Here is a 13503-nt window from a genome sequence, read left to right as displayed (position 1 = left end):
TGTTAGACTACATACTTACTTTTGATTAAGTGATGGGAGAAAGGTTTAGACAACTTTGATATTACTTGATACTCCTTCACTCCTCGAGGAATTTGAACCATCAAAGAATTGTTGTCAAGCCGAAAATAAAATTGAAGAGATGAAAAGGGAGAGAAGGGCAATATTCGACAAACAATTGATCAAAAGGGATAGAGGAAGAAGAGCAATTCGGACGAAAGATGCAACACGAACTACTTCAACACTATTCAGTCAAGTTTTGAAAAGTGGAGGAGAGGAAAGAAGCAAGAAAAAGAAGAGGGAAAAGAGAAAAGAATTTGGCAGAGGAGGGAAGCAAAAAAGCTATTAGGCCAAAACATAAAAAAGGATAAAAGTAAGAGCAGCAAAAGAAAACCCGAGAGGTACTCGAAATCTTAGCAAAAATTTTGCACCAAAAGCAAAAAGAGGGAAAACATTTACACAAAACCGAAATGAAGAGTATGCCAAAATGAGTAGTATACCCCTCTGGCCGAATTTCCTGAGTATCAAAGTCCACTTTCGGCACATATCTCCTAAACCCTCACTTTCCTTGATTTTCTCGTAATATTTCTCCACTTATCCCTTCTTGAATCATTCCAGCGATTTCTCCTCAACTCCCCCAACAACTTCATTCAAATTCTATTAAAAATCCCCATAGCTGTGTTTCAATCCAACTCCACTACCTACACAGCTCAAGCAGCAAAATAAATACTCCATTGCACAACCCAAGACTTGAACCCAGGCTTCTCAAACACTCCCATACACACCCAAATCACTTAGCCATTAAAGCAAACAAGCAATTTGTATCATATCATGCAAAGAAATTAAAGACTTAAATTTTTGGGGTGTTACAACTCTACCCCCTTAATGAAATTTCGGCCTCAAAATTTACCTGGTCAGAACAAATGAGGGTATTATTGTCGCATCGCCTCTTCGGGTTCCCACGTGGCCTCTTCTGAACTGTGATTGCGCCAAAGTACTTTGTCTAGAGGAATAGATTTCTTTCTTTGTACCTTAACCCCACAGTCTAAAATTTGCACTGGCTCCTCCTCGAAGGTCAGATCTGGCTTAACCTCAATCTCCTCAACTGGTACTATATGTGTGGGATTAGAGCGATAAAACCTCAGCATGGAGACGTGGAACACATCATGAACCTGGTCTAATTTTGGAGGCAAATCAAGTTGATAGGCGACCGATCCCACACGCTGCAGTACACGGTAAGGCCCAATGAACCTAGGGCTAAGCTTACCCTTCCGCCCAAACCTCAATAACTTTTTTCGTGAGGAGACCTTGAGAAATACGTAGTCCCCCATAGAATACTCAATCTCTCGGTGTTTAAGATTCACGTAGGACTTCTGCCTATCAGATGTTTCCTTCAATCGGTCTCGAATCAGTTTTACCTTCATTTCGGTATTAGAAACTAACTCTGGCCCCAAAACTCGCCGCTTGCCCAATTCTGTCCAACAGGTAAGAGTACGAAACCTACGACCATATAACGCCTCATACAGTGCCATTTGGATACTGAACTAGTAGTTATTATTATATGCAAACTCTACTAGCGGCAAATGGTCTTCCCAGCTGCCTCGGAAATCCATTACACAACACGTTAACATATCCTCTAGTGTTTGAATCACCTTTTCTGACTGACCATCTGTCTGGGGATGAAACGCAATACTGAAGTCCAGTCTTGTACCCAAAGCCTCGTGTAACTTCTTCTAGAATCGAGATGTGAAGTGGGGATCTCTATATGATATTATGGAAACCGGTACCCCATGCAGTCTTACTATCTCAGCCACATACAGTTTAGCCAACTTCTGCCAAGAGTAATCCGTACGAACTTGTATGAAATGGGCAGATTTAGTCAATCGGTCTACAATAAACCATACTGAATCCTTCTTAGTAGGCGTTAAGGGCAGCCCACTCACAAAATTCATGGTTACCCTCTCCCACTTCCAAAGTGGAATCTTAACTGGCTGCAGTAACCTTGAAGGCAGCTGATGCTCAGCCTTAACTTGTTGGCACGTCAAGCACTTACTCACAAAATCAGTAACTTCATACTTAAGACCAGGCCACCAATATAACTCACGAAGGTCACAGTACATTTTATTCCCGCCGGGATGCATAGCATAAGGACTAATATGTTGCGCTCGTAGTGTAGACTTCCTTAAATCATTATCCCTCGGTACACAGGCTCTCCCACGAAAACATAGTACTCCTTCACTATTCAGCCCAAAATCTGAAGTTTTCCTATGCTCAACCTGTCCGAGACGAGGAGCCAGTGACTCATTCAACAACTATTTGCCCTTCATCTGTTCAGTCATGTCAGTCTAACTTGCAGTTCAGCCAACAAGCTACCATCATCAAAAAAGCTGAGACGAGCAAACATTGCTCTCAAATCAAATACAGCTCTACGACTCAATGAGTCAGCTACCACGTTAGCCTTACCAGGGTGGTACTCAATCAAGCAATCATAATCCTTAAGCAGCTCTATCCATCTTCGCTACCTAAGATTTAGCTCCTTCTGGGTGAGGAGGTACTTAAGGCTTTTGTGATCTGTGTAGATAGTACACTTCTCACCGTATAAATAATGCCTCCAAATTTTTAGTACGAATACCACCGCAGCTAACTCCAAGTCACGCATTGGATAATTCATCTCATGAGACTTAAGTTGGCGAGATACATATTCCACTACTTTACCTTATTACATCAACACACACCCCAAACCGACATGTGATGTATCACTGTAGACAGTAAATTCTTTCCCAGACTTTGGCTATATTAAGACAAGGGCTATAGTCAGAACTTTCTTCAAATTCTTAAAACTTTCTTGTTATTATCAGTTCAGTTAAACGGTACCCCTTTACTCAGCAACTTAGTCAGAGGTGCAGCAATCAAGGAAAACCCCTCAACAAAATGTCTGTAATACCCTGCCAGACCTAGAAAGCTTCGAATCTTAGATGCGGTCTTAGGCGGTTTCTATTCCTGTACGACTTCCATTTTTCGAGGATCTACCCTAATCCCCTCGGCAGATACCACATGACCCAGAAAAGTCACTTCTCGCAGCCAGAACTCACACTTGTTGAACTTAGCATACAATTATTTCTCCTTTAAAATTTCTTGAACAATTCAGAGATGTGCATCATGTTCATCATCGGTTCTCGAATACCAAGATATCGTCAATAAACACCACCACGAACTGATCCAGGTAGGGCTGGAATACTCGGTTCATCAGTTTTATGAAGGCAGCTGGTGCATTCGTCAGCCCAAACGACATCACCAGGAACTCGTAATAACCATAATGAGTCCTAAACGCAGTCTTATACACGTCAGCCTCCTTAAATCTTAGCTGATGGTACCTAGAAAGAAGATCTATTTTGGAGAAAACTGAAGCTCCTCGCAGCTAATCAAATAAATCATTTATCCTCGGAAAATGATACTTATTCTTAATAGCCAGTTTATTCAATTACCGATAATCGATGCACATGCGCATGGACTCATCTTTCTTCTTTACGAACAACACCGATGCTCCCCATGGAGACACGCTGGGTCAAATGAATCCTCTATCCAACAGTTCTTGGATTTGAGCTTTTAATTCCACCAACTCTTTTGATGTCATCCTATAAGGGGTGATGGACACTGGAGCTGCTCCTAGCAGGAGCTCAATACCAAATTGAACTTCGCGGCTCGAAGGCAACACGGGGAGCTCATCAGGAAATACATCAAAAAAATCCTTAACTGTTCTGATATCTTCAACAGAGGGACCCTCAGAATCAGATACACCGATATAGGCTAGAAACGCCTTACAACCATTGCGAACTAGTTTTTTGGCCCTTAATGCAGATATCACATTAGACAGAAAGTCCCTTCGCTCCCCAATCACAGCCACCTCCTCATCCTTAGTAGTCTTCAACACCATATGCTTAGCAGCACAATCCAAACTTGCACGGTGTTTTACCAACCAATCCATCCCCAAAGTTAGGTCAAATTCACCAAACGGTCGCTCCATCAAATCCGCTAGAAATATAACTCCTTGAACCTCTAGGGGCACATCTCTGAACAACTTGACTACCCTTACTGACTGCCCCAGTAGACTTAATACGGTCATATCATTACCAGTACTCTCACACATGATACCCAAGGTGCTAGACACAGTGCATGCAATGTATGAATCCCTATATCAATCAAAGCAGTAGAAGGTACATTATGAATTACGAACGTACCAGTTATAACATCTGGAGCGTCACCATCCTCTCGATGACGAGCAACATAGACCAGTGTTGGCTGCCTCACCTCAATGTTACTAGCACCTTTGCCTAGCACTCCACGACCTCGTCCCACACCATTTCCATCTCTGACCTACCTACGGCCTCTCGGTGGCTATTGACCGCCTTTCGCTAGTAGAACATAACCCTGACCTGCAGCTTGCATCTAAACAGGCCTCTGAGGATAATTCTTGACTTGATGCTCCATAGACCCACATCTGAAACATGCCCCAATCTTCTTCCAGCACTCATTCAAATGATGTCTCCCACAATCAACATAAGGCTGTGGTCTTGCAACAGGAACTTTAGCTCGGACTGGTCCATCAAACATAGTCTTCTTTTTAGGCCTTCCAAAAGAATTTGAGGGCTCCGAATCCCTCTTATATCTGCCCCTATCCTTCTCACAATTCTGGCGCTCAGAGCGCTTTACGTCTTCTTTGATTTTTGCCTTTTCTACTAGGGCAGCAAAATCTCGCTCCCTCTGCGAAGCTATCAAGACTCATAACTCAGCCCGGAGGCCATCCTCGAATCGCACACAGTGTTCATATTCAATCGCCACTATCCCACGAGCACAATGACTCAGTCCCAGGAACTCTACCTCATATTCTGCCACAATTTTATTCCCCTAGGTCAAGCTTAGAAATTTCCTTATTCGAGCGTCCACATAACTTGCGCCCACATACTTTCCTTGGAATGGCGTCTTAAGGAAATCCCACGTTAACCGCTCAGCCTGAGTACCCTCTCTCACGGTAAGCCACCATTGAGAAGCCTCGTCTTGCAATAAAGACACTGCACCTTTTAGTTTTTGCTAAAAAAGGCAGTCGAGGTCGTCCATTATTCTCCCTGTGGCTTCCAACCAGTATTCAGCCACATTAGGGCTACTCTAGAAATACCCCTGAAGATTTCTGCTCCATTTGACTGGAATCATTCTGAAATCGACCCACGGCCCACAGCACCAGTACTGGTCCCTACGACCCTTTCCAGAATGCGAAGCATTGCTTGGGATAATGGATCATCCCCAGCCGCTAAATCGTATGATCCTGACTCAGTCACCGGTGAAGCTGGTGCCTCTCTAGCCTCCACATTAGGCATGTAGCCTGATGCCGAAGACCCAGTCGTAAGACTTCCCCGACCTCTACCACGGCCTCGTGTACGCCTTCCGCGAGTACCTCTAGTGCTTATATCAAATAACAAATTATCTGTTTACGAAGTTTTATGCATTAGTTTACAATTCCTGTAATTATTAACAGATGTCTTATGAAAAGCAGTAATTACAGTTTTGTTTTTGCAAATCAAGGCTCCTTACAGTTTTAGTTTACTCTCACTAAAGAGTTTTAGTACAGTCCTACTATCTATAGTAGTCTCTTAGTTTATTTCAGTTCAAGCAGTCTACAGTATATAGAAAACTTAAAAATTCGGTGCTAGAGACTTTGTGTGCCACACTTGAAAACCTTCCAAAACACTTCAAGAATAGATTTTCAGAAATTCCAAATATTTTCAAAACCCATTCCACAGCCAAGTTTTGTAACCTGGCTCTGATACCGCTAAACATAACACCCCAAACCCTCTTAAACGTTATGGTCAGATCTGGCGTGCCACATCAAAGTGTCTTTCAAACATTGGACTAGTTAGTAAAAATTCACTTCTAGGTTTAAAAACCCCTTTATTATTATTAACAAATCATCTAGTCAAAACATTTGCCTTGTTATCTGCTATTGTTATAAAATGTTGATCTAAAATTACGGAAGCTTTTGAAAACTCTCATGTTTAAATTTCGTGTCTTTGAAAACAGTAATTATTTTGAGAATTTGTCTTCTTTTAAACTAGCAGTTTAAAAGCAGTAAGCAAAAACCCAATTAAAAATTTAAACAAACATAAATGGCCTTATTATATAAGCAAAACCCAACACAAACTTTAAAATTAAATAAAAGCAAGTGTATAACAACCGCAGTTGTGTGGCCACCTCCTAGTCCCTCGCAGCACCAAATCGAATATGGCTGAGGATTACCTATACAGTTAAAAGGAAAGGGTCAGTTTATGAAAACTCAGTGTGTAATCCTTTATCAGTCAGTCTGTATACAACATGCCGTAGCAGTCTGGGCCTTAACCCTATTCAGTAACTATAAAGTGTGGGCCTTAGCCCAATACAGTAACAATGTGGGCCTTAGCTTGATACAATATCAGTACAGTGCAGTAATGCAACCTATCCCAATCTTGCCAACACACCATGTGGAGATAAAATCGACCCACCTAGCCAACACACCAATAACGCAAAGAAAGTCGCCAAGATTAATATTGCAACAAAGTCGCTCAGAATAAAGATCACAAAGAAAGCTACCAGTAAGAGTATACTTCCTCCACAACAGTATCCCAACCCCAGGCAGTATGTCATGTCGTAAATCACACGTGTATGCAGAATGTCATACTCAGTAACAATCATATACAAATCATGAACACATCAATCAACCTACCTCTAGGGGTATAATGGTCATTTCTATCTATTAAGGGTAAAACAGTCATTTTACACTTTAAGGGTATTTTGGTCATTTTACCTATTTTGGGGTCTTGGTGCAGATATCAACCTCTAGAAAGGTCTGCAGTTTCCTCGAGCGACTCAAATAACCTAAATGGTCATAACAGTGCAAATAGGCCTGAGGCCTATTACTCGGCCCAAGTGGGCTCACACGCTCGTGCGACCCAGATTTCGCCACGGCTATGGGATCTACAAAGCCTAGCCAGTATTAGCCACAAATTGTAGATTTCATTAGTGTGGGACCAATGAGCCCATTGGCCCACACGACCCATTTCGGCCCAACATGGCCCATTATTGCCTAAGCCCATGAAATGCCCATGGAGGCCTCTACAATCTATCGCTCATGTTCGCGGTTTGGCTTACCACACAAGCGTTCACACACCCATGTGATCTCATACGTCGTATTTTTAGCTTTTCGACTTTTTCCGTTTTACAGTTACAGTGGGCTGTTTACACACCTGATTGTGAAAATGCACTAAGATCCACGAGCACCAAAACCTACATTCATACAAAGCTTCCTATTAGTCGCTGAACAATAGGGTTAATCTCCCCCTTTTTACACCCTTAACCAAAACTAAAATTAATACTTGCCTCGATTGTCATATATGGCTTAGCCTACTTATACCACTGACGAAGGTTGACTACAATCTCCTTGATGGATATCTGCATTACAAATGGATTCTATTAAATAGGTTTGTATATTCATGTGGTTTAAACCCACACATGATATCTTATGGAACCACAGAAAGAACTCGGCCTACACTTTAGAATGTTAGACTACATACTTACCTTTGATTGAGTGATGGGAGAAAGGTTTCGACAACTTTAATGTTACTTGATACTCCTTCACTCCTTGAGGAATTTAAACTGTTAGAGAATTGTTGTCAAGCCGAAAACAAAATTGAAGAGATGAAAAGGGGGAGAAGGGCAATATTCGACAAACAATTGATCAAAAGGGATAGAGGAGGAAGAGCAATTCGAACGAAAGATGCAACACGAACTACTTCAACACTATTCAGTCAAGTTTGGAAAAGTGGAGGAGAAGAAAGAAGCAACAAAGAGAAGAGGGAAAAAAGAAGAGAATTCGGCAGAGGAGGGAAGCCAAAAAGCTATTCGGCCAGAACATAAAAAAGGATAAAAGGAAGAGCAACAAAAGAAAACCCGAGAGGTACTCAAAATCTTAGCAAAAATTTTGCACCGAAAGCAAAAAAGAGGGAAAACATTTACACAAAACCGAAATGAAGAGTATGCCAAAATGAGTAGTGTACCCCTCTTGCCGAATTTCCTGAGTATCAAAGTCCACTTTCGTCCACATCTCCTCTACCCTTACTTCCATTGATTTTCTCCTAATATCTCTCCACTTATCCCTCCTTGAATTATTCCACCGATTTCTCCTCAACTCCCCTAACAACTCTATTCAAATTCTATTCAAACTCCCTTTAGCTGTGTTTTAGTCCAACTCTACTACCTACACAGCTCAAGCAGCAAAATAAATACTCCATTGGACAACCCAAGACTTGAACCCAGGCTTCTTAAACACTCCATACACATCCAAATCACTTAGCCATTAAAGCAAACTAGCAATTTGTATCATATCATGCGAAGAAATTAAAGGCTTACATTTTTAGGGCGTTACACAAGCCTAATCATCATCAACAACACATGTTAATGCATCAATTCATAGTTCACTTGAATAACATAAGATATGTCATTAAACATGAATAACCTCACTAGAAATCATCAATTCCATGAACATAGTCGCACTTTTATTTAGCCTTTCTTTTTCATAGTTTACATAATATAAGTAATTTGAATACTTACCGTTCCTTCCCTTTTCATGCCCATTGAACCATTTAGAATAAAATTAGATACGCGGGAAAGCTCACACAAAGTGTGCTAAAAATATAGTTGTAGCTCATTTGAGCTGTAAAATGGGTTTGTTCACACAAGCTGACAGTCAGAATGTAAGCTACACGATGCTGCTCACCCAAGTTGATGAGTATTCACAACTAATGTTGGACCCCAGCCATCAGTAGGACATTCAGGACCAGCACCTGGAATATGGTCACTTGGGACTGCTCACACAAGCTGATGGTCGGAATGTAGCTACACGACGCCGCTCACACAAGTTGATAAGTATTTGCAGCTAATGTCGGAACTCAACCAATAGTAGGACATTCAGATGAAGCACCCAAAACATGTTAACCCTAATGACATGTCATTTGTATCCTATATATTCCAAAGGTTCAACCTGGGCTCGATAGTCCTCGAACGTCGTTGGATTTCCATCATCACTTTACTTGACAAATTGAATAATAACATATATATATATATTGATTCATTTACAATAGAATCAGACATTAAACTATCAATTTAATTAAATTTTTAGTGATTTTATTTCCTACGAACTTACCTGGCTAAATTGTAGAAATGTTAAAGTACAAGGATTTTTTGGTAATTTTTCATTCTCATCGATTTTCCACTCGATCTTTATCTAAATTAATAATTTCATTCAATTTATTCATATAGATAGTAAAAAATTTATTTATGCAATTTAGTCATTTTTATAAAATTACCCCAAACATTTTACTTTTATTCAATTTAGTCCCTAAGCCTAAAACATGAAAATTAACCATTTTTAATGCAAATCAATGCCAACCAAATATTCATGGCATACAATACAACTCACATTTGTAATAATTTCACAACAAATCCTTGTATTTTTACTATTTCAATAATTTAGCCCCTAATCGGTAAATTCATCAAAATTACTTAACAAAATACTTATAAATAACAACTAATACTTCAAATTCATCATTTAGTATCTAAAAACACATAAATTCGTCAATGGAAACATTCAATATCTTTAACAGTTTCAAAATCGAAGGTACACGTTAGCCAGACCTAGTTGCAACGATATCAAAAACATAAAAAATAAAAAAATGGGGCTAAAATCACATACCATGCTAGCTTCAAAGCTTGTCGAAAATTCAGGGTATAAAAATGGCTTCCTTCCCTTAACAATTCGGTGAAGAACACAAATTAAAAGATGATAAAAGCTTTTAATTTTATTGAATTTAATTTAATTATCAAATTGTCATTTTAACCTTGGTTAATAATTAAATAAAACACCAAATCCATGCCCATATTAGTCCACTAACCCCTTAAAAGGTTTAATTACCATTTAAGTCCCTTTATCTTTATTCATTAAGCCATTTAATCACTCGAATCAAATAGTATCAAATTTCACATCTTTTACGATTTAGTCCTTTTAATTAATTAACTATTGAAACATTAAAATTTCTTAACCAAAATTTAATATAACCTTAATAACACTCAGTAAATATTTATAAAATATTTACAACTCGATTTATAGTAATGAGGTCTTGATACCTCATTTTCTAAAATCACTTAACTTTAGGGTCTTACCACTTGAACTTCCTTAATCATTTATATAACATAAATTAGCAAAGAAAAACCCTCTTAAAACCATATTTGACTAGTAAATATTAGATAATAACATTTATGAACTTACTCATCGAATTTTTGGCCCCGAAACTACTATTTTTGACACCACTAAAAAACGGGTTGTTATATTAATTATTAATTTGTTCTAAGAATTCTAATTGAACTCTTACCCTCTTAACTATAAATTCCACCAACCTTTTCCAACTATTCAAATCACACTGACCAAGAACACCAACACCCACCATCGACACACCAGCAGCCCCAACGCGTGCCAACTTGCCACTTCTAGCTCCAGCTTGCACTCACCAACAACCCATTAGCTGCTTCTTGTCTCACCTGCTTCCTGCCTACGCACCTGCACATGCACCAACCTACCCGTGCACCCAGCAACTTACTAGTCTCCGCACAGCACATTCGCGCCTAGCAGGTCCCCAGCATCCGCGCGGCATAGACGTGCCCTTCTACTCACAATAGGCTCCACATATTGCTCCTGTCTTCGTCGCACCAAGCTATGCCTAGCGTACCTCTGCACTTTTGCAGACTACTGTTACCTTGCCTCTACTCTGTGCGCCATTCCATCATATTGAGCCATCAATTGATTACCCTTTAACCAACCCTAAATCAAAACCTTTTGCTTCTAATTTTATTTATTGAGTACTTAATTTTTATACAAAGGTGGTAAAAAAAATTCTCCTAATTTTCAAAATTATTTGGTTAATTAATTTTTCAATTTATTAAATTATTAATATTTTATGCAAATTGAATTTTTCAGAAAAAAATATTTCTATGTTATGTTTAGGTTAGTCATGCCTCACAAAAGAACCATCTTATGTTTAGGTTAGTCATGCCTCGGAAAAGAACTCGATCCTCTATCCAAATTGACGAATCATAAAATAAATTTCACTTTGAAGAAGCCAAAATAAGATACATAGCGTTTTCAAGAATCAACAAATGCACCTTGGAAAAGGCTTTACGCTGAAAGAAAGCAACTGCATTGATTTGATGGAACGCATTCAACAAATTACTGAAGCCCTTAATTGGGAATTGTTTTGTGAGAAAAGACCTAGTGCAAACAATTAGTTCGTGAAATCTATGTAAATTTGACCTCAAGTGAATTAACTGAAGTTTCTGTCCGAGGAATCAAGGTACCAGTAAGCTCAAACGCTATTAATGAATTCTTTGAATTACCTAATTTTCAAGACGACTAATATTCTTCCTTGATGAAAAATATTGAGGCTGAAAAACTGCGAGAAATTCTTGAGAAACTTATAGTTCCAGGTATGCAATTCACACTTGTCGCGGAGAATATTTGACACCACTAGCGAAGGTATGGTTCTATTTCATTCAGTTCATCATTAAGCTGATTTCACATAGGACCACAATTTCATTAAAGCGAATGGTCATGTTGTACTTGATTTTAACGATAAAGACCATTGATGTGGGAAAAATCATTTTGATAGAAATGCGAAATTGTGCCGCTAGACGTTCTGCCTAGCTTACTTTCCATTTACAATAACAAATTTGTGCTTGAAAGCTAAAATTCTTGCAAACATAAAGAAGACAGGTTATAGCTAGGGCACAATCACAGATTGGGACCTCTACCGAATAGCTAGAGATTCTTTTCTAAGACAACAAGTTGAAGAGAGTGAGGATCCTGAAGAAGAAGAAAAAGAAGATCCCACAGAGATCGAACTAATGCAGTCAACTGAAATCCCTGATAAGGCAGAACCAATGGACCCAGTAACCGAACCTGACATGGCAACCTTAATGTTCAAAACTCAATCACCTCGCCCAGATCTTCAAGATGAGCTGTCAAAGTTGATGGACATAATGCAACATATGTAGTGGTAGCAACAAGCTTACTGGAGATATTTAAAAATATTGGATGACTCAATAATAAGCGCTCTTACTAAAATATTCAATGACCTATTTGTTTTTGTGCCTGAGTTTTTAGATTTTATATTTGAACCATGGAGTCCACTATCGAAGAGGGAACGAAGTGATTCATGCAAAAACAAAGATGATGGAGTAAAAGATAGTCATATTTTGAGGGATCTGCAAATAAATCAAAAGGGGGGATCTTTACCTTATGTTATTTTCTTCCCTAGGTTATTTTAGGATTAGGATCTATTAGGATTTTTATTTTTCGTATAATAAAACAAGAGATGGAAATCATGAATAAAAATGAACAAATTTTAATATAAGAAGTGTGGCAATATATATACATGTCGAGGATTGGATATAGAGAGAGCTTGATACTTAAACAGTCAAATTGACTCACCTCCTCTTTTTTAGAATCCTACTTGTTGTATAGTATTTATTCACTTCTAACAATGAGGACATTGTTCATCTTTAGTAGGGGGACCAAAAAATTGAAATTATTTCCTCTCAAAATAACTTTTTTTTAATTATGATTAGGTTATATTTTGTTAAAAAATATGAAATTTTTTAAGTATGCTAAACTTCAAGATGAATAAAGTTCTATTATTTCAATAAGTGTTATGCTAGCTTAATTATGACATAAATTTACTCTTAATAAAGTATGTAAATCATACCATAAAATTTTAGTTCCTTAGGAAAGCTAGGCATACATGAGATTTTAAGTCTCTAGAATTGACTTAGTAATTTCTCGAGGCAAAATCCTAGGAAGCATGGAATGTTGAAAATGATTTAGGCAACTTTTGTTTGGACCGTTTGAGCCTTTCAAGCCAACCTTGATGAATTTTTATCCCTTGAAACCCAACTTTGAGACTATATGACCTAATTCTATTTTGAACCTTTGCAATATTTAGCCATCACTTCTCTCATAATTATCTTTAAATTGTCTCAAACACTAGATTCAGTACTATTCATAATATTCTTTGAAAATAAGTTTGGAGGAGTTGAAAAGAAGTATCAAATGCTTAAAAAAATTATAGTACATACAACAAATGCTCGTAAAAAAGAGAGAGCATATGTACTGGAAAGAAATAGATGTACAGAGCATGTGAATGCAAAATAAGTTGGTGTATTGAAGGTAATTATTCCAAAGGTTCGATTCAAGCTGACTCTAAGGTTTTAACCTAAATTTATCTATCTTTTACCTACCCCTAGCCCAGCAACGTTACAACCTATTTAAAAGACCTATTGATTCAAGTTTCTATGCTACCTACATTAGTAGAGAGAAATTTCTATGTTCAACATATAAAGGCATAAATTAAACTTAATGGTTGTAGCTTAATCTTA

The 13503-nt window shown here is 38.4% G+C and overlaps 1 protein-coding gene across 1 annotated transcript; it reads right to left on the bottom strand.

The window, feature by feature from the left end:
* Positions 1-929: 929 nt before the first annotated feature.
* On the bottom strand, positions 930-1529 carry LOC105795900 (uncharacterized). Its single transcript, XM_012625551.2, has one exon. It carries the CDS (start codon positions 1527-1529, stop codon positions 930-932), a length of 600 nt encoding a protein of 199 aa, XP_012481005.2.
* Between the last annotated feature and the right edge of the window lie 11974 nt (positions 1530-13503).

The sequence above is a fragment of the Gossypium raimondii genome, chromosome 3, assembly GCF_025698545.1.
Source record: "Gossypium raimondii isolate GPD5lz chromosome 3, ASM2569854v1, whole genome shotgun sequence".
In the NCBI taxonomy this organism is placed as follows: Eukaryota; Viridiplantae; Streptophyta; class Magnoliopsida; order Malvales; family Malvaceae; genus Gossypium; species Gossypium raimondii.
Note: the sequence above shows the minus strand (reverse complement) of the source record. Positions and strands in the feature narration are given on the sequence as shown.